The sequence below is a fragment of the Chelon labrosus genome (genome assembly GCF_963514085.1).
Source record: "Chelon labrosus genome assembly, chromosome: 22".
NCBI lineage: Eukaryota > Metazoa > Chordata > Actinopteri > Mugiliformes > Mugilidae > Chelon > Chelon labrosus.
Window position 1 is genome coordinate 20,732,137 of NC_140355.1, and position 21,787 is coordinate 20,753,923.

The 21,787-nt window shown below is 41.6% G+C and overlaps 1 protein-coding gene across 1 annotated transcript; it reads left to right on the forward strand.

Moving 5' to 3' along the window:
- Nucleotides 1–16,930: 16,930 nt before the first annotated feature.
- crhbp (corticotropin releasing hormone binding protein) lies at nt 16,931–21,246 on the forward strand (the record flags this gene model as incomplete). Its single annotated transcript, XM_084571805.1, has 7 exons — nt 16,931–17,020; nt 17,114–17,207; nt 17,575–17,732; nt 18,053–18,263; nt 18,849–18,994; nt 20,811–20,928; nt 21,024–21,246. The coding sequence occupies 7 exons, from the start codon at nt 16,931–16,933 to the stop codon at nt 21,176–21,178; spliced, it is 972 nt and encodes a 323-aa protein (XP_084427931.1). The 3' UTR covers nt 21,179–21,246.
- Between the last annotated feature and the right edge of the window lie 541 nt (nt 21,247–21,787).

Sequence of the window (21,787 nt, forward strand, 5' to 3'; positions counted from 1 at the left end):
CATCATATCACTTCCATCCCTCCAGTGTGACCCTCTAATCTCCCCAGAGGCCGTGCTCTGCCTCCAGGGGTCATTTAAAGCATCACTGCAGCTCTGAATTAGCCCTAAACTAATGAAGGCTTGATTTAACTAAAACTCTAAACCGCTCCCCCCCCCCCCCCCCCCCCCGGTTTACGCCGCTTAGAGCTGCTCTCATAATCTCACATGTCTTCCCTTTAGTGTGTCACAAATGATTTGGGCTGACCTCTGACATCCGACCTTTGACCTCAAAGGGGTGAAATCAACACCAGAAATGTCAACCATGATTTTTTTTTTTACTGATCGACGACTGCTGGGCCTGTAATTATTAAAATAGACAAATCATTGCGACTAAATACTCCTCCTCTGAGCTTATTATTAAATGGCCTCGTGTATTAATTATCAGTTTCATCTCTAGATGCTTTTTATTAAACGTGGTTAACAAATGCTTTAATTTATTGCTAGGCCTGATCATTTAATTTAATGCAATTAATGTTTATTTTTATTCTATGGACTTGAAGATAAATTAAGAAATTAAGAAAAACCTTTATTTGTCCCGCAGTGGGGAAATCGCAATTTACAACAGCATACAAAAGGGAAGAAAAAATATAAAGAGTAAAAAGTGAAGGGTACAAAAGATAAGTAATAAAATAAAATAGAATAAAAGAAAACTATTGAACTGCACAGATGGACCAGGTGGAACTGGGTTATGAAGTTGTACACGGTGAATAGTAAAAGTGTTGAACCTTGAGGGGTAATAATATTACACATAATAAGAGTGCAAACTGTATGATCTAATTTGTTTGGAAATACAATAGAAGGAACAAGAAAATGATATAAGTAAATGATCTAAAATAATAACTGTTGCTCCCGTAGACCAGGGAGCCACATACCGCCCAGTTTGATCTCAACGGGGCCCGGACCAGCAACACAATAGCGTATTCACCCATAAATAACGACAACTCCAAATGTTTCCTTTTGTTTTAGTGCAAAGAAGAACACGTACGTTATGAAAGTGTTTATGTTTAATGAAGAACCGGACATTTCTAAAGAAAAATAAGTGCATTTTCTGTGTAGATCTTGGTCTCGGTGACGTGTTATGTCCACAACTCTTACTAACACTGTGTAAAGCCTAGGAATAGCAGCAGCAGCAGTTGCTTCTATTGGAAAAATCACAGTTTATGTCTTCAGTGTAATTTTTTGCACTTTGCACATTCATCCCACAGGCCATATTAGACGCTCTGGCGGGCCGCTTTTGGCCCGTGGGATGCGTGTTTGACACCTGTTCTGCAGAGGGCCACGCAGGGCTGGAGCCTGTGTCCAATCAGAGGGCTAACAGTTACCAGTTAACCCTAACACGCACGTCTCTAGACTGCAGGAGGAAGCTGGAGAAAACCCACCAATCACAATCCTTTTCACCGTGACACCACGGTATCCAAGTATTCTTCAAACAAACCTGGTTTCTGTGCAGTTTACACCGACAGTGAGACAAACACATTAGATCATGATGCACATGGAAGATGAATCCGGGCGGCACAGTGGTGTGGTGGTTAGCACTGATGTTGCCTCACAGCAAGAAGGTTCTGGGTTTGAATCCAGGCCGACTAGTGTGGAGTCTGCATGTTCTCCCTGTGTCTGCGTGGGTTCTCTCCAGGTTCTCCAGCTTCCTCCCACCGTCCAAAGACATGCTGGTTAGGTTCATTGGTGATTCTAAATTGGCCGTAGGTGTGAGTGTGAATGGTTGTCTGTCTCTCTGTGTTAACCCTGAGATAGACTGGAGACCCGGTCCAGGGTGGGATAGGCTCCAGCCACCCCCTGCAACCCTTGACGGGACAAGTGGCTACAGAAGAAGAATGAAGATGAATCCAATTAAGACGACCACTAACAGCTCATTTAAATATCTAATAACCTGCTCACTATTTTTAAATTAACTGATTCAACTTGTTCAGAGCTATAAAAGTGGCGGACGACAGCAACAACGTCCACATAAGATGCAAAACTGGAACCGCAGAATGTATTTTGGTAATTTCACATCTTGCACATTTGGTCAGACAAAACCCGTCCATAACTCAATCAATCCATCAGAAATAGGTCATAGGTTAATAGATTAATTATAGAATAACTGTTATTGGATCATTTTGTCTCACTGTCAGACCTCTGTCGCCTTCATTCACCTGTCAAGATAAGCCACAGAGTCCGGGAGGATATAATAAATAAGAGCTGTGTGCTGCTGCAGGTCAGATAGCTTTGGTTCTGGATCACTCTGTCATTCATTCATTCATTCATTCATTCAATTGTGGACCAAATATAACTTATTTATATTAATTTATCAATAATAACCATCCAGCGAGGCCAGTGGTTTCATTCCTGGTGATCTCTAGCTTGGTCTTGACCCTTATAAACACCTAGAATCAATATTCTTTACCAACCACTATCATGTTCCCTGCTTCGTTGTAGAGTCTTTCAGCTCTCTGTTTTTGTTTTCCTGCCTGCACCGCTGCCGCTCTATCGGCTCTATCACACGACAACAGGAAACTAACAACACCGAATGAACATTGTGCATCCAGCCGGCCACATCTGCTGCCCGCATTACATGAATGCATAAATAAATATACAAGAGCTCCCCCTCCCTCAAGTGTCCGTTGCATAATTTGGAGTCACATCTCCGGCCGTATGTCGGTTCTAAACCTTCACCTACTCCATCTGTTCGTGAAGTTAGTAGTAAAGTCAACTAATGATTCCCCGTGATCTGACGTCGAACGTTAAAGCTCCTGCGCCAGTTTTGGACTCGGTTCATGTGTCAGAGAGTGAAAGCGTTTCTTTAAACACACTTTTATCAAACAGTGTCTCTAACCCGCTGAAAGAAGCCAAAGCGAAACACTTCAGCTCCCCGTGGAGGAGCAGGGGTCTGGCTAGTGTCCGGGTTGGCATTTTTGGAAAAGTGTGTAATTTTCCCTGAGTGACACTAAAAAGGCCGTCAGCATCACTTCACCCAGTTTAGCCCCACGTGCCAAGGGACTATACAAAGAGTCTGATGTGATTTATGCACTCTCCTGAGGATCAGATATCTTAGAAAGCAGGAGATGAAGGACTGATGTGAATAATGAAGAGTCCGCTTAGAGATCTGCGCTCTTTTAACGTCTACCCCGCTAATGTTTTTGGGGGGAAACATCTCCATTTTGCTCCACTGTGTCTGTTTTAAAGCTGCGTCTGCGAGATGCTTTATAAATTAAGATTTCACGTGCAGTAAATGTCACGGTGAACACGAGATTTGCTTATGAATCGAGCAACATTTAAACATGTATGCAACAATAGCCTGCTTCAAGTGCAGTTCTGCATTTCACACTTGCATGCAGACCTTATTTTACTGGCTGGGGATTATTACTCTTGGAAGAAGTCTTGTTGAGGCAGCCCTCTGCTGGCCGGCCTTGCACATGTTCAACCGGTGCAACACATCAACATCCAAATATCAAACCAGCAAAGTCAGGAGGAGGGTTGAAGCTGCTCAGGTTAAACTCACATGATCTACTTTAAACCACATACAACATCCACTTTTTAAAAAAATAAATTCCAGTCTGGCAAACTATACAGCAACACGCATATCAATAGTTATAATAATTTACCTTTTGGATGCTGTGTAAGGATTAAGGAGTTTATTCACAGGAGCACATTTATCAAAACACCTCTGCTTATTTAACAGTTTCTTGCCCTTGAAATGAAACCCTTTTCAAGCCATCTTGTCCACAAGATCCAAAATATCATTTTTAATATAGTTTTATGAGGATATTTTTTAACTATTTGCGTCATTAAGAAGCATTTTTATTTAGCTATGTGCATAAAGCAGAACTTTACTTACTGCTCCTACCTTTCTTGGTCCATTGGGGTAAAGAGTCTCTGCGGTGAGTCCACTCATGTCTCAAAGCCCCGGGGTTTGTCCTAAACAACAGAGGATGACAGCGTACACCGTTTTTTTTCCCTCCCTCCGTTACTTGTGTCTGGTAGCTACGCTTTACTTCCACAGGTACCGAGTGCTGGGTTCTTTAGTTACTCGTCGGCCTCTGAACTTCATAACCTTCTTGGCTCGGGACGCAGCGCGCAGGCTCGGTGTCCGTGCGGCCCTAGTGTCCTCTGCGCGCACCGGCAACGGTTGAGGCTGGCGCGCATGCAAAAGCAGTTAAAATCGTTCACAGACGGGACACGATTCACTTCAGCTGAGCACGGTTCTGAGTGTTTTTTCTGTAACTTATATGCAAGTGTGGTTACTATAGGAACCGACGCACAAAAGTGACCTCTCCAGTGTGTTGCGTCGTTTTAAATTAGGCTTTCATCCATCAGATACAGTTAAAGAAAAAGGTGGATATATAGAGAGATGGATGTGCATTTAACTTTCACCAAAAATGTATTACGTATTGTCATTGATAATCTGTTTCTATTATTTACTTACTGAAATCATTTTGATGCAGCAGCTCAAATTGGAGGTGATTATTAAAAACTTTATAAATTGTGATTTGAATATTCTTTTTAAGATAAATATGATATTATTTATCCCCGTGGGGAAATTAAGGAAATAAATTTCACGCCCAATGTGGGGCTCGAACCTGCGACCCTGGGATTAAGAGTCTCATGGGCCACCGATTGTTGCACATGCGCACTCATTCAATCATTTGCCTCATCATTTTTCATTTATTGACATCTCTCTTTTTTTTATCTCAGATGTTTAAATTCTAGTTTATTTTTTTAACTTCTTGGACCGTTGGTCTTTTGCAGTTTCAATCCTCGGTGCGTGCTGCACATATGGCAGAACTTTGACTTTGACTTTGACCTTTCTGCAAAGTCGTCTGTATCTGCAAGTACCAGTACAACCTTGAGGCACTCTTGTGATTATTACGACAACTATGATTCATTTACAGATTGTACATTTGGGATTTTCATATTTAATGCATCTCAGTTATGCTGTGAGTGTAGTGTGCATGATGGACTTGACCGCTGTCATTTCTTTAAAGGGTTTTAATGAACAACTAATCATCTCATACTATATGTGCTGCTGTAGATTAAAGGACTACTACTTAATAATGTATTTCTTACTTATTTGGAACCTGGGAAGAAGAGCTGATGGATCCAAACAGACAAGCTAAACGAATGCAAAGTTAAAAGCTGCTTTTAAGCGTTTACTGACAGACAAAGAAGAGCTTTTCATCATACAGGCAAGGAGCTTATATTCTGAAGGATGACATTTACACGATGTGCGATGTTTCACAGCAAAACAGCGAACCCTTGCCCCACAACAGTCGGTGCATTTTCCTGGAAGGTTGGTTCAAAGAAAGTGTAAAGGCTGACGAGTCCTACCCTCACCGTCAACACGGCACAGCCGGGGCGAGCTGTCAGCTGCACGTGTAACCCGACTGTCTGCTAACCTTTCAGTGTCCTGGCACAGCATCAGCTCGCTGTTTCTCATGTGAAGTGTAAAAAGGAAAATATTTATGGCAGTGTTTATTGTACGCTGTCCACCACTGAAACTGCTTGCACTTTAACCAAGTTCACTTTGTTTAATGCGTTAGTTTATGATGAGATACCTGCAAAACTAAACTAGAATAATGATTAGTGCTAATTAGCATTAACTGCTAGAATGATAACCAAAGAATAGAATGATTATATCTCACTGTGAGCATGTTAGTGTGCATAAGTCAGCAGTTAAGTCATGCTCCTTCTTTTTATTCCTCAGCACTACCTGATATGTGTTCTTTTTTGTGCAGAAAATCAGCCGACAATTAACCTCAATCTAAAACATTTATCTTGATTATTTTGATTCATCACCATATAGATTATTATCCTTTGTTTTCTTTCCTTCACACTGATGCACCATGTGTTTGGCGTTTCCCTGAAATGCAAGGACACACATTGCTATCGTAGTCATACCTGGAAATGCACGGTCTCCCGAGTCTGTCACCAATCAGCCACAACATTAAAACCACCTGCATAATAATGGACACATTCTGAGGGTTGTCCTGTGGTGTCTGGCACCAGGACATTGATGATGGGGGGCATGTGGATCCTGTGGGTAGAGGAGAAGGGCCTCTGTGGGCTATCCTTCATGTTTCTTTGAGCCGTTCCAAAGCATTTGTTTGTGGAGTGGCAGGCCGTATTGTGCCGTTGGGCATGTCTGGTGTCGCCAGGGAGTGTCGGGGCAAGGGAGCCTGGTCAGAAGCAATGATGAATAACAGGAGTAGTGATACTAGGGACAACGGATGTCCCTGTTTAAACCCCAACGGCCCACCAGTCTCTTAGAACTTACAATAACTATTTTATTTTATTTTATTTTATTTTATTTAAATGAATTTAATTTAATTTTATTTAAATGAATTTAATTTAATTTTATTTCATTTCATTTAAATTACTTTTTTATTTTATTATATTTCATTTCATTTAAAAGTATTTTATTTTATTTAAAAGTGCTTTATTTATTTTATTTTATTTTATTTTATTTTATTTCAAAGACAGGTCCATCTGATTTTATTCTTGCTTATTAGGGAATGTGGCAGATATTTAATGTGCTTTATTTTATTTGTTGCATTGGTTGATCTCCCATGCCCTCAGATTAATTAACAGATTAAATGGTTTAATCTGTTAATTTTATTAAATGTATTAATTCTTCTCAGGTTCATCAGCTGGCCAGCAGAGGGCATAAGAAGCACAGCAGGTTTTTTTTGATCCATCACCTCAGTGCAGCCTGAGCATTGAGCTGTTGTTTGCAGCTTCACTGTATTTTTCTGCAATATGATCAGAAACTGTTGAGCATTGTGTGAAAAAGAGTGATGATGGAGGAGGAACACAAAAAAAAATCCTACCGATGAATGTAAAGCATTCAGATCACAGCAAAGACCAGCTGAAGAAAATTGTGAGATGGAAACAGCAAAGTGACCTTTTCAACCTAAAGTTGAAGAGCAAGCAAAGCAGTATTTCATGTTAAGGCAATATAAATTCCCATGAAGCACTGAGCGTAAAACATTAGAATCAAACACATGAACAGGTAAAACAGTTTGATGTGAGACACAGAAAAGCTAAAGACGCTGAATGCATGCGCTCTCATCCTGTTTACCGGAAGCTGGATTTCAGCCTCTTCTGCTCAACCTGCAAGAATGTGTAGCTTACGCCATTATGACATAAGCAGGCCTTTGTTTCTCTAAATCTGAATTATGCATGGATGAACTGAATCCGTCTCTCACACACATATACAGAGCACAGGCTTATGTTACACTTTGATGCATGAAGGAGGCTTTCACACTTAGCGCTGGCGTGCATGTTTGCTGGTGCATGTATGTGTGCAGACATAGGAGAGGTCTGAGATCATGAGGCTGTCACAGGCCTCTCACTTCCATCATCAGTTTTCTCAGGACAGCTGAGAGGGGGATGTTAGGATTAAAAAATGCATCGTTCTCATTTCACCTACACTGAGAAAAATATCTTAATAATTACAGATGGTGAAAACTGAAGCGTGGAACAGATATGACTTCAACTTGAGGACATTTGATGTCAGAATATAACTTTCACTAATTATTTGCATTTCCACGGTTGTCCTTTCACAAACAAAGACCATGCTTAAGTGATGCAAATAAGTTTATTGGTGGACATATAGAGAAATGGATGTAGGGATGAGAAGGGTCAAAGGGCATGGGTTGAAAAGCGGTCGAGGGGATGGGATGAAAAGGGATGGAACTGGGTTGAAGGACATGAGATGAAAAAGGGTCGAGGGGATGGAATGAAAAGAGATGAGAGAATGTGATGAAAAGGGATAAGAAATATCCAAGGGGGTGGGATGAAAATGGATAAAAAGGGGTCAAGGGGATGGGATGAAAATGGGTCAGGAGGATGGGATGAAAATGGATGAGAAGGGTCGAAGGACATGGGACGAAAAGGAGTCGAGGGGATGGGATGAAAAGGGATGAGAAGGTGTCAAGGGGATGGGATGGAAATGGATTGAGAGGATGAGATGAAAAGGGATGAGAAAGGTCGAAGGGGATGGGATGAAAAGGGATGAGAGGAGGTCGAGAGGATGGGATGAAAAGGGGTGAGAAAGGTTGAAGGACATGGATTGAAAAGGGGTCGAGGGGATGGGATGAAAAGGGATGAGAAGGGGTCAAGGGTATGGGATGAAAATGAGTTGAGAGGATGGGGGCACATCCCAGGATCCCTGTCTCCTGGTTCCCGTAATGAAAGATGATGAAAGATTTAGTTCAGGGGTCACATACAGCTGTATTTGATCTCAAGTGGGTTGGACCAGTAACATAATGGCATATATAAATAACGACAAACCCAAATTTTCCCTTTTGTGTCAGATCCACTTTGACCCAGGACAGAAATGATCTCCTGGATCCTCACATCTTCCAAAGCCAAAGATAATTTAGACAGACCTTTAAAACCTAGTTTAGGATTAAATATGGTTTATTATTTCGTCCTGTTTGCATGCTACATTGTGCAAGAGTGCATTTCTTATCACAGACTGGTAGACGTGGTAGAAAATCTGTTGGTTTCTGGAGTTCAAAGGTCAAAACATTCTGACTTGGACATGATGGGCACATGTCAATAAATAACAAGATGGCTCCATTACACGTGCTAGACGTAGGAAGGGAGCGAGGGCCTGCAGCCCAGTCTGGGCTCATTTCTGACCCGATTCAGTTCATACCCTGTTAATACTCACAGTAGTCACTTCAGTCTCTTTACTTCAAGTCATTGGAGAAACAGATGTCTGCCTCCGAGCTGTTCTATTGACAGCTGTGTCATCTCAGTCCGTTCCTCGATGTTTCTGTCTCTTCTGCTTTTGCTTCCACTTTCATCCATGGATTTCTTAGATAGAGGGTCATGCCTCATAACATGACCTACCCATGCCAGCTGTCATCGTCTAAGTGAGTTCCTCGCGGGCCGGCGAGATTTTAGACCAGTTTACACACATATACCGATCGGGCATAACATTATGACCACCTTCCCAATGCTGTGTAGGTCCCCATTGTGACTCTGTTGTTAGTGGGGGGCCTTTAGGTCCTATGGGTTGAGGGGAGGGGCTCATCATCATCCCACAGATACTTGATCAGTTTGGGATCTAGTGAATTTGGAGGCCAGGTCAACACCTTGTGCTGTTCTTCATGTTTTTTTTTTAAGTTGTTCCTAAAGTGTTTTTGTGTGTGTGTCTGTGTCAGGCTGCATCCTGCTGGGGATGGCTGCTGCCATCAAGGAGTGTCATTGCTATGGGGTGGGGGTGTCTGGTCTGGTCTAGGTGGGTGCTACATGTCTAAGTAACATCCACACCAATGAATGCCAGGTCCAGAAGTTTCCCAGCAGAACACTGAATTGTCACAAGATGGTCAATGTTATTTACTTCACCTGTGAGTGGTTTTAATGTTGTGGCTGATCGGTGTAGTTGTTGGTCTTATACTGTTGGTTTGAGATGTGGAGCTTTCCCTTAGGGGTTTGATTTCAAAGACCTGGATTATACGAACAATGACTTAAATGATGTGGAGCTGATGTTGCTGTTGCTGTTTTCACATTCAATTCTCCGTGCACGTAAACCCAAATGCACAACACATGTCATCAGTGCGTTCATTCATCTGTTCTCTAAGTTTTGCAGACCCGGTGAAAAGGTCACCCGCATTCATCCCGCTAACGTGCCTCACAGTGCTTTCGTCTAATAGAAGAAGCAGGCATGTTGCTGCTGCTGCATGTGACCGCTGATAGTAAAGAAATGTAAAAAATACCCCAAAACTATTTTAGGGAGGTGGTCATAATGTTGTGGCTGATCGGTTTATGTTACCATATCTCAGACAGATCGAGAGGAAGCATCCCAAGTCAAGTTATTTTCCTCAACAGTGCCATAATCTTCTGGACCTTCGGCATTCGTTGGTGTGGATGTTACTGAGACATGCAGCACCCACCAGGGGTAGCTACTCCTGCACGACCACGGGAGCTTTACGCCGCTAACACTTCACGAATCTGCTGAAAACCTGAATGTGAATGTCATCTGATACGTTTCAGATGAATGTTTGAAGCAGAAACTCATGAAACAGATAACAGGACCTCACACGCCAATACAAACCCCTGAACATGCTGCCAGACAGGCTCCTGAGCCAAACACTGTCACTGAGATGCTGTGACTTAACTGTGAGCCCCCTCCCCCCCGACACTGATAAACAACCCTCACATTCAGCTTCAATTACGTCTTAATGAAAACGTCCACATTTTCATTGATGGAAAAATTGCATTTCTTATCGGATCATACGCTGTCACGTTTTATTGATAGGCTCCTGCCCTTTTTTTTAATTATCTAGGGTGGAGGAGGTAAGAGAAGGTTTGGTCCAGGTTTGATCATATCGCTTTGAGCTGCAGCGTCATCTCCTTCCATCGACGCCAGGGTAGGAGTGGACATGCAGAGGCACGTCAGTAAGTCCTTGTCTTGACATCCTGGATATTGTTTTTTTTTTTTTTTTTGTTCAGAGAAAAAAAAATCATCTCAGACCTTTCCGTTTCATGCGCCACAGGTCACATAGTAAAACCAGAAAAATCAGGGTTATGGCACTGTGGAGGAAACTAACTTGTGTCCGGGATGTGTCCTCTCTAGCTATCTGAGAGATGCTAACATACATCGATCAGCCACAACATTATGACCACCTTCCTAATATTGTGCTGGTCTCCCTTGAGGTGACTCATTAGAGAATGGACATGGGCCTTCTGAGGGTGTCCTGTGGTTTCTGGCAACAGAATGTTATTAGTGGGGGGCCTTTGAGGGGAGGGGTCTCTGTGGATCATCCCACAGATACTTGATCAGTTTGGGATCTAGTGAATTTGGAGGCCAGGTCAACACCATGTGCTGTTCTTCATGTTTTTTTGAGTTGTTCCTAAAGTGTTTTTGTGTGTGTGTCTGTGTCAGGCTGCATCCTGCTGGGGATGGCTGCTGCCATCAAGGAGTGTCATTGCTATGGGGTGGGGGTGCCTGGTCTGGTCTAGGTGGGTGCTACATATCTACGTAACATCCACACCAATGAATGCCAGGTCCAAAAGTTTCCCAGCACAACACTGAATTGTCACAAGATGGTCAGTGTTATTCACTTCTCCCGTCTTCGGTCATAATGTTGTGGCTCATGCGAGAGTCCCTTCTCTTCAGTAAAAATTTTACAACAAGCACGACAGTAGAAAGGCTGTGTTTAGTAGAGACCTCAGGTCTAGACACCAGAGAAGATGCTGGAGATGAGGATGGGATGAGGAGTGGACTCTGATGAGCTTGACCCGGACCCTGGATGTAACGACCTGAGTTGAGGGTCAACTAGGGTCACAGCAAAGTCAAACTGAAAGGACAGCTGACAGCAGCAGAGGTCAACGTATATAAGCAGCACTCATGTAATTGTCTGATTGAGATTGTGGCAAAATCTGAATGGCCAAGCAAGGAGCTCTTATGGTCAACTGATTTGAGAAGTGGGAGAAGAGGGAGTTGTGAATGAATGAGGATAAAGAAGCTGTTTGATTGTATATCTGAGCATCCACAAAGCATTTCCTGAAGTGGGACTTTACTTAATTTGAGGTAAAATTAAAGTTGCCGGCTACTGCAAGAGGACCTGATGCCAATTATGTCCAAAGAGCTGCAACTCGTGCACACACAGATCAAATCCTTCCTCCAGAAATGACCAAAGCATATCTGAGGACTCTCGTTTGCTAAAGTGGACATAATGTACATAACTTCCAGAAAGGACACAGTGGGATGCATCTGATTTGATGGAGCCTAATGAAGCCTCATCACCAGCACTTAATGGCTTCTGGTATTCAGCCGGGGCTCTCAGGGCCAAATGAAAAGCCACAGAATCCTTCAAGTGGCCGGCATCTTCACAAATTTGTCCATTTCAGCAAATAAAAGTCCCCACGCAGAAAATAGCTTTGTTCTCATGGAAATGCCTGCATACAAATTACTACTCAGATTAGTGCGGTAATGATAAGTGTGTTTGTGATTGAAAATGTATGTTTCCGGTCATTTTAATTTAATGCAGAGCTCCTGCTTTACAGCAGCTGCAGTTTATAATGTCCTTGTTAGCAAGAAGGTCGCAGCAAGCAGGCGCATACAGGAGGTGACTTTGGCATACTGCTAGAAACTAATAAACTACTAAACCCATGATTCTCCAAATTCAGAGAGTGGTATAATTTTTAAAATGCACCTTAAAGGAATAAATCTGAAGAGGAAAATGTGACCTGGCTACGTTTTAGGGTTCCAAGTCATCATTTATTATCACAGACTGCATCATGAAAACGTCCGTACGCAGTTTTTTACACAACCTATCTGGTTATTTTAGCATTGATGAATCAGAATAAGACTTTTTGACTCTTTGCAAAAGCACTGAATAAGTCTAAATATAATTTGTTCAACAGAATCTGAGACTTTTATTGTGATATCATGGGGGATACAGAAGGCAAATATCAGTTTATAAACTCGACATAAAATGAGCGTTATTCCTATATTTTTAATATAAGTATTTTTAAAAGTATTGGTTTCCCCAAGAGTGTTTGACCAGACTAGAAGGCAAAAGTGATATTTGCCTAATAGATGAGACTTTTATCTCTAGAAACCTTGAGATAAAAGGAAAATCAAAAATTGCCAAAAGTTCGCTAGAAATTTCCTGTTTTACCCTGAGCTGCAACAGAAACCGCTTCTACGCTGATTGTGTTTACATGCGCACCGGTATGCAGCTTATGAGGCTTATCAAAGCGTTTACATTGAACATGCTGATTCTAGTTATTCATGTCCCTGTACACATGATAAGTACTTAAATACTGGCTGTTTGCTTTGTGCAAGCTGCCAACAACACCTTCTGTAGAGCTGCTTCTTAGGTTTTGATGTTTGGTTGTGTTGTAATGTTTCTTTTACAACCGGGCCTGAATTTGCACACAGTACGTATTGGGGAACCATGTAGCCTGACTAGTCTAACATAGGTCAGATGCTTTTAATTCCAGACAAAGTTCCTCTTCTTCATCACTTTCATTGCCATTATGTTTTTATATCACGTCACTTGGCCCAGACCGACTCCCGCGCAAGTTGTTGGCTGCTGTCATAAACTGGAACAAGATGTAAACATGCAACAGTTTTGACGTGCAAACACAATGACTGGCGTTCAAGAGTTGACATCAGCCTTCAGTCTTGAGAACATCGCTGCTAGGCGACTGTTGGCGTCTAGAAGCCACAGAGGCTAACAGTTAGCATGCTAACGAGCGAGGGAATGCAAAGGAAGGCAGCGAGTGTCCCTGATTCTTTCACAGTTCTCCACCTGGAACAACTCAGTTTCTCTGAAACTGGGATTAAGGCTTTTTACAGGTTTCTGAAATCAGGACATGACACCTACATGCACAAATATCCCAAAAGATTGAAAGGTAAACAGACTTACAAGTGTAGCTGCCTTTCTTTAATGCTTTTTGGACGTACCATGACCTGGATTGAGAACCTTCATGGACTTACATGCACAAACACAAACATAGGATGCTTTAAATACCTGATCATACCTGTGAATCTCAAATCCATGTAAACACAACCATCGTTGGGTTTCAAACAACTGGTCTCCCCCTCGTCCAACTTTTAGTTTGATTGGTTAGTTACCTTCAGTAAATGGCTAAAAGGGTGAGTCCAGATTGAAGCATGCAGAATTATGCTTCCATGAAGATATGGTTGCAAGGAAAAAGGTTGCAGAAGATCAGATCTCAACAAAGCATTGTGCAAATCTACATGTTTAGCAAGATGATTGACTACACGGATGTATAAAAGAAATATAAATATATTTGAGTGACACCAGTGCAGTAGATACATGGTTAAGAGGACATATTTCAGGTTTTTATGAGGACCTAAGAGACACTACAAAATGCTATTATTGAAATTATTATACAAAACATATACAATTCTATTTGCCTCCGAGGTGTATGAAATTATTGACCGGATTTTCCGCTTTCTGACACGTCGGTTTTTAAAATCAGTCAGGGACACGCAGTGTATCTTGCAGAAACAAACATGCTGTTTTGAGTGTGGATTACACCAAGGCCCAATCTCTGCATTTGAATGGCTTGACCTTTTCAGCAGCCCGAGGCACCTGCAGACCTCAGGGGCTGCGTTCAGGCAGGTGGAAGACAAGCACTCGGCGTCCTTGACTTTCAATAAAGTCTGCGATTGCAACTTGAAACTATTTCAGATGCGCGTCACGCACGTTTCGCTCAATAGATTTGCCCATTAATTAGTTTTTCCTGTCCAGAAAACTGGCAAATTATCCCTTATAGATGCTTCTGGAAAAAGAAAGATGTGTGACAGAAACATAATCATGAAATCGGTTTTGCGTGATGATAGAAATTAGTCTTGCATTGTTCTCTTGTAAGTTGGCCAACTCATAATCAACAACTGATTGTGTGCACAATTTGACACGGTTCAGTATGGTGGTATTATTTGGGTTTTGCTTACAGCTTATCATTCAACGTTTAACCACTTCTGGACTGAAAAGCACGGGAAACTGAGAGTGGCCGGAGTTTTCTCACCCTCAGAAAACAAGCCAGACTACAGCGCAGGCGTGAAAACTTTCCATCATCCAAGTTTATTATCAGACTGTTAAATAGATACAAGGCAATCCCCCTCTCCATCTCCATCTCCATCTTCCCTCTACCCACACCTCTGTTTTCATACATGTATGTTCTCCTGCTGCTCCAGTTTCAGCCATGAATTGCAAACTTCATTAGATGCGTTTGTTTGTGTTTTATGCCTCCTTCCGGCCTTGCCTTTGTGTCTGTTAATTGCACAAACGACTGACAATATGCAATTATTACAAAAATAGAATGAATGAATGACAGGATTTGTGTCGCTTAAGGAGGAGGAAATTCAGTTTCACACCAACGATGTAGCCTATTTTCTAATTTTATTTGCGCAAGCATCCTCGCACGCCATCACGCCCATTGATACTGCACTTTTTACACAGGTCAGTTTGAAGTGCTTTACAAGCTAATAGGACAATAAAACAATGTGTCGCTAATATACAGAATACAATTTCTAATTCAGATGACATTAAACATATGTATTATCTGCCTTTTAATATATTTATAGTGAGTTTACTGTACTCCAAGTGTTTTAATTTGCCTTTCTTATAACCTGTTTTGTCGAAGGTAATGGGATGAGAAGGGTTGAGGTGGATGGAAAGAAAAGGGTCAAGGAGGATGGGATGAAAAGGGTTGGAGGGGATGGGAAGAAAAAGGTCGAGGAGGATGGGATGAAAAGAGTTGAGGGGATGGGATGAAAAGGATCGGAAGGGATGGAATGAGATGAGACGAGAGATGTGGTGAAAAGGGGTGAGGGGATGGGATGAAAAGAGTTGAGGGGATGGGATGAAAAGGATCGGAAGGGATGGAATGAGATGAGACGAAGAGATGTGGTGAAAAGGGGTGAGGGGATGGGATGAAAAGAGTTGAGGGGATGGGATGAGAAGAGTCGAGGGATTGGATGAAAAGCGTTGAAGGGGATGAGATGAAAAGGGTCGAGGGTATAGGACGAGAAGAGTCGAGGGGATGGGATGAAAAGGTGGTGGAATGTGTAGATGGATGATGGTAGAGGAACCCAGGGATTGAGACTCAACGTGGGCGGTACATCTCAGGAAGCTTCAGATCCTTATGTGGTTCTTGACAGGGGTGTAGATCCGATGTCAGGATTGGGGGGGACACAAAAGTGATTTTTGTTTTTTGTCGGTATGCAACTCATACCATGGCACCATACCAATCATTTCTTTGTAGATGTGAATGTAAAATGTGAAGAATGTGAAGTCTGAAAATACATTTGTTCAATTTCGAATAATTTTTATTGGGGGGGACAATTCATGTTTTTCACAAATTGGGGGGGACATGTCCCCCCCATCCCCCCCGGGATCTGCACCCATGGTTCTTGAAATGAAAGGTGGAAGAGGAATAAAAGAAAAGAGAGACAGGGAGGGTGGGTGTTGAGAACTGAGATGAACAGAGAAAGAGAAGTTATAGGTAAGCACGAGAAATAGAACAATACGGGGCGTGGTCTAGTTCCCGGACTATAGAGAAAATTAGATTCTGCCAAGCTTATTCTATTGAACTTATGAACTGGTTGTAAAACAACAGTTTTTCCAACTATTTTCAATATGGCCCCAATGACATAAGGCCCCTAGTGTAGATTTTAATTCCTTAAGACCTTCCATCCTCTTTGACCACTTATCCTGTAGAGGATTGCGGGGACCCGGAGCCTATCTGAGTTTGCTCTGGGTGAGATGATACAGGATACACCCTGGATACAGGTTAACACAGACAGAGACAGCCCTTCACATTCACACCTATGACACAGAAAGACACTTAAGACTTTTAAGAATCAAATATTGGTAAACCAATAAATCTCATTTTAAAGGCTGTTCTGGAGTCTTTATTCGTATCAAACGATCCTGTGTCTGTCATAGTTCATACCTGAAAAGGGTTAAAGATGCTGAAATGTGAAATTCTGGTTCTTGAACAAAAGCATTCACCAAATAAACCAGAAATAATAAAAACAAAACTAAGGAAGATCAGACGTGTGTGGTGACATTAAAGTGAGTTTATGGATCAGCTGTTTAATGATCAGCTCAGTGGAAGAAGAGGAGCAGCAGCTGAGAGTTAGAGGGAAGATGACGTTGGATTTGTGTGTCGTTGGGAATCAGCTGTCCATCTCTCTCCCTCTCTCTCCCTCAACTCCCCTCCGTGCTCTCGTCACGACCACGCAATTGGCTGAGGGGGGAGGGGAGGGGAGGGGGACCACGGTGGGTGACAGCGACCATGTCACCGTGGTCGTTTGAGACTTTGGTCCTATAAAAAGACGCGGCGGCCGCGGAGCAGCTCAGACTTTTCTCCGCTCAGGTGCGCCTTGCAGACAGAGATGCGCGTAATGGAGCGCACCTTCCGAGAGCAGCTCTTCTTTCTGGTGTTGTGTCTGTCCGTCCTCAAGGGAGACTCCAGGTATATCGAGGTGAGTAAACTTTATTGCAATTCTTGAAAATAGAAAATAGTTAAATAATAAAAAGTTCAACTTTGCGCATTTTCTCTATCTCTCTCTCTGCAGAACAACGAAATCTCTAAAGATGATTTATATTCGTTTTTCAACTCGGAACTCAAGAGAGAAATACCAGAGGAGTTAATGTACCGCAGGCCTTTACGTAAGTAAATATATATATATATATATATATATATAATGATTGAATGTTCTGTGTGTGTCAGGAATAAATCAAAAAACTAATTTCAAATTAATCATCTCTTGTAAAGATGAGGCATTTCTAAGACTTCCTTATTTCTTTTAATTTAGGTTTGAAATATATTTATTTGCATAACATATAGTTCTCAATCAATTGAGCCAAAATGAATAGTAGGGGAGAATTATAGGGAATAAAGTACAAAGAAACAATAAAATGAACGTAAAATTGTATTTAACAGGATAAAACTCAAGGTTCGTGCATGTATTTCCACTGATCAGGTGTTTTTTTGTGTGTGTGTGCTGTGCTCATCACCGTCCACGCCGTCTCCCAGGTTGCCTGGACATGGTCGCCGTGGAGGGTCAGTTCACCTTCACAGCAGATCGTCCTCAGCTCAGCTGCGCCGCTTTCTTCACGGCAGAGCCCAACGAGGTGATCAGCGTGGAGTACGACAACGTTGACATCGACTGCCGGGGGGGAGACCTCATCACAGTGAGTTAAAACTAAACATCATTTACCTGCTCCTAATAAAACATCCTTAACTCATCACCCACAGAAACAGCTTCTCATCAGGTCTAAGGTGATTTTTCTTTTCACGCCACCAAACACCAGTTGCTAGACTAAGCTTAGAAACACTTCCAAAGCTCCTTTGACATAAAGCAATTGAGTTTAACTGGCTTATAGGTGACCTTCCTTTCATAAGACCCTTGTAGTTGCATGCTGGCACACTCTGCGTGTTTTCATAACGAGGAATCCCCTGCAGAAACGGTCTTTGATCCAGCTTCTCCTCTGCATCTGCGTGCCCCTTGCAGGTGTTCGACGGCTGGGTGATGAAGGGAGAGAAGTTCCCCAGCTCCCAGGATCACCCCTTGCCCATGTACGAGCGCTACGTGGATTACTGCGACTCCGGGTCCCTGAGGAAAAGCGTGCGCTCCTCTCAGAACGTGGCCATGGTCTTCTTCCGCATCCACAGCCCCGGCAGCACCTTCACCCTGACAGTGAGGAAGCACGTCAACCCCTTCCGTGAGTAGACAAATCTTAAAAAATTGGTTGTTTGGTGCGATTCTGGGGCGATGAGACGAGCCCGGCGGGGTGCTTTAGTCATCAGTGGCACCGACAGGGGACGGTTTGCCACCACTGCCTCTCGGGATCACGACCATGAGCACGCTGCAAATGCAAATCCTAGAGAAATGTGCATGGGGAAAGGCAATTCTGAAACCTTTTTCAAGTTTTTCACTTTAAAATCACCTTTGTTTTCTTAAGATGCCAGACTTGCATTAAGCAGAAAGCTTAATTTGCTTAATAACCCTGAAACAAATTCGTATCTGAGCCTCATAAATCAGATGAAACGAGGAAGAAAGAAAGAAATCCAGGAGCTGCAACAGAGCAGAGCCAAATAATAAATTCACCTTTTGACCTTTGTCTTTCAATGCAACAAACCGGACAGCTGCTTTCCCTCTCAGCTGTTTTCCAGTTCCTGCTCTTAACCACTTTATTAGAATTGGATGTAAATCAGTCATGTGCATGCAACCATCCTTGACGTTGCGTATATGTTCCTATGCTTCCATCTGAGAACCATCCATCCCCTCCTTGTCGCTCTCTTTGCAGCCTGTAATGTCATCTCCCAGTCACCAGAGGGCAGTTACACAATGGTGATCCCGCAGCAGCACAGAAACTGCAGCTTCTCCATCATCTACCCAGTGGCCATCGATGTCTCAGAGTTCAGCCTGGGACACTACAACAACTTCCCCAAGGTGAGCCACGTCATCACAGACTGATAGGACCCTGCACGGTTAATTGGCTCTGGGATGCCACCAAAAAAATAAAAAACATGGTGTATGAAGGGTGAAAATTCTGAAATTAATTGAATATTTGGTATTTGTGATCAGGACTGAAGTTGAGTAAAAGATTTATGTAAAAAAATAATAGTAACAAATATTAGCATGTACTGTTTATATGGCATTTTTGAAGAGGACCTTAATGGTGACAACATAACCTTTTTAAAAAATCTGACACTACAAAAAAATAAAATGAAAAAAATCTTTTTGCTAATCATTGACATATCTAAGGCTGTAATAATAATAATAATCCCCCCAAGACAAATCCACTTTACATTAAGAATATAATAAATATTTCAATTTTTATTTGTTTTTTTTTTCCAGAAAAAAATTGTGATGCCGTCACAAACACTGGTATAGAAAGGGTTAAAATTCTGAAATAAATTAAATATTTGGTATGTATGATTAGGACTGAAGTTGATTAAATAATTCATGTAAAAAAAAAAAAGTAGAAACAAATATTAACTAAACAAAGGCTCAGGTCCTTTAAGTCCTTTAAGGTTAAAAAGAGGATACTTTGGTCCCTTAATAATCTTTTAAAATCTGACACTACAAAAAATAAAAAAAAATAAAAAATAAAAAATCCATCAAAATCAATGTTACTGAAAATTCTACTTTGCATTCAGAATATTGAAAATATTAAAATTTTCTTATTTTTTAAATTTATTTATTTATTTATTTTTGCTGTCACAAACAGCGGCATATAAAGGGTAAAAATTCTGAAATAAATGAAATTTTTGGAATTTATGATTAGGACTGAAGTTGGTTAAAAGATTTATGTCAAAAAAAGTTGTAAAAATATTAACATGTTCTATTTTTATAGAGTTTTTGAAGACAATACTTTTGACCCTTACCAATTTTTTAAAATCTGACACTACAAAACAAAATTCATCAAAATCACACATCCAAGACTGTAATAAATAAATAAATAAAATAAAAAATCCATCAAAATCAATGTTATTGAAAAATCCACTTTGCATTCAGAATATTGAAAATATTTCAATTTTCGTGGGGGTTTTTTTAAGAAAAATTTGTGATGCCGTCGAAAATATTGGCATGTAAAGGGTTAAAATTCTGAATTTAATTAAATATTTGGTATTTATGTAAGACTTATGTTAAAAAAACGTAGAAGCTATTTTGGACATTTTTCAGTGGTTTCCAGGACAAATGACAAACTCGTAGTTTTAGGACAAATACGTAGAAAATGGACCACAGAAAATCAATTTGATTTCACGGAGAATTTCAAAAATCTATGATTTTGAATTGACACACTTGGTCCACGTGGACATGCCGCTCCTCGCTTACACTTGTTTTTAAAAAAAGTACATAAACATCAAACTACTTATTATAGCTCATGTCAAGCTCTTGGAACAAGTGACCAGCCATGTCTTGCTGCCATTGGAGACCATTTTTCCACTGCAGACATGTTGACATATCACAGCTGCACAGGTGCAACTACAATGGCTGCGGCCCACGTAGAGGGGGAACCAGCTGGCCGGGGGCTCTTAAAGGACCTGAGCCTTTGTTAAGTTAATTAGTTTCATCTACGTGTTCTCTGCTTAAGAAAAGAAATCAGTGAAAACATCCGTTTGGTAGAGGAGGTGGCTGTTTTAGTCAAAAGGAAGTTATACTGGAAACAAACATACAAGAACATGTCATCTGCATAGTGTTTTTACGGTTATAAATTCTGCTGATGGATGGTATTTAACGTATTATATCTTGATCTCCTCAGAGGTCCATGCCTGGATGTGCAGAATCAGGGGATTTTGTGCAGCTGCTGGGAGGAAGCGGCATCGATACGTCCAAGCTTCTCCCCATCACGGACCTCTGCATCACCTTCACCGGACCAAGTGAGTACACAACCGATCTCCGCTGTCCCCCCACGTCGAACGATCCCCTCTGCTTCAGCTAAAACATTTGATTTCCTCCCTCTCTCCCCCTGCAGCCCACATGAAGATAGGCTGCGATAACACCGTGGTGAGGATGGTGTCCAGCGGGAGGTTCGTCAACCGAGTGTCTTTCAGCTACAGGCTACTGGACAGCCAGGAGCTACAGACGATCAAACTCAACAACGTGGAAGATTTCTGTTTCACCAAGTGATCGCAACAGGGTCCTGAAGTGAATGTGAAAGCAAATGATTTTTTAAAAAATGATTTAAGCAGCAGAATAGTCACAGTCCATCTGATTAGAGAAAACATCTTGAATCCAAAGAAAATGTGTATGAAAACGAAGCTAAGTCGTATCGTCACGTCACAGACTTTACCGGCCGTTCATTTAGTTTCATTTCTTTCTTTGACTTGTTCATGTCGTTGCTGAATAAATCTTAATTAAGTGTCCTTTTTGTGTTTGGTGGAACTGCTCTTTGTTTTGTGTATTTATCCAGATGAGACTTATTGTCATGTTGTGGTGAACCTTCTCTGAGAAGAACAGTGCTAAAATGAATGTGACCTTCTGTTTATTTCGCGTTGCTCGGCTGTTCTGAGCCACTTCCCGTTGCATACAACACACAGGGGAGGGCGAAGGTTAGGGGACAGAGACAATGGATGCGGAACTCATTGCCATTAAGCAGTCAGATTTGATAAGACGTTTTTGTAATAAAACTATTCTGCATGACAAAGCACTCAACTTGTGGGCTCCCTCTTATTCAATTTATGCCAAAAGTACACAGTACAACAAGATTTTCTGCAGTGCATAGTGTGAGAACAAGAT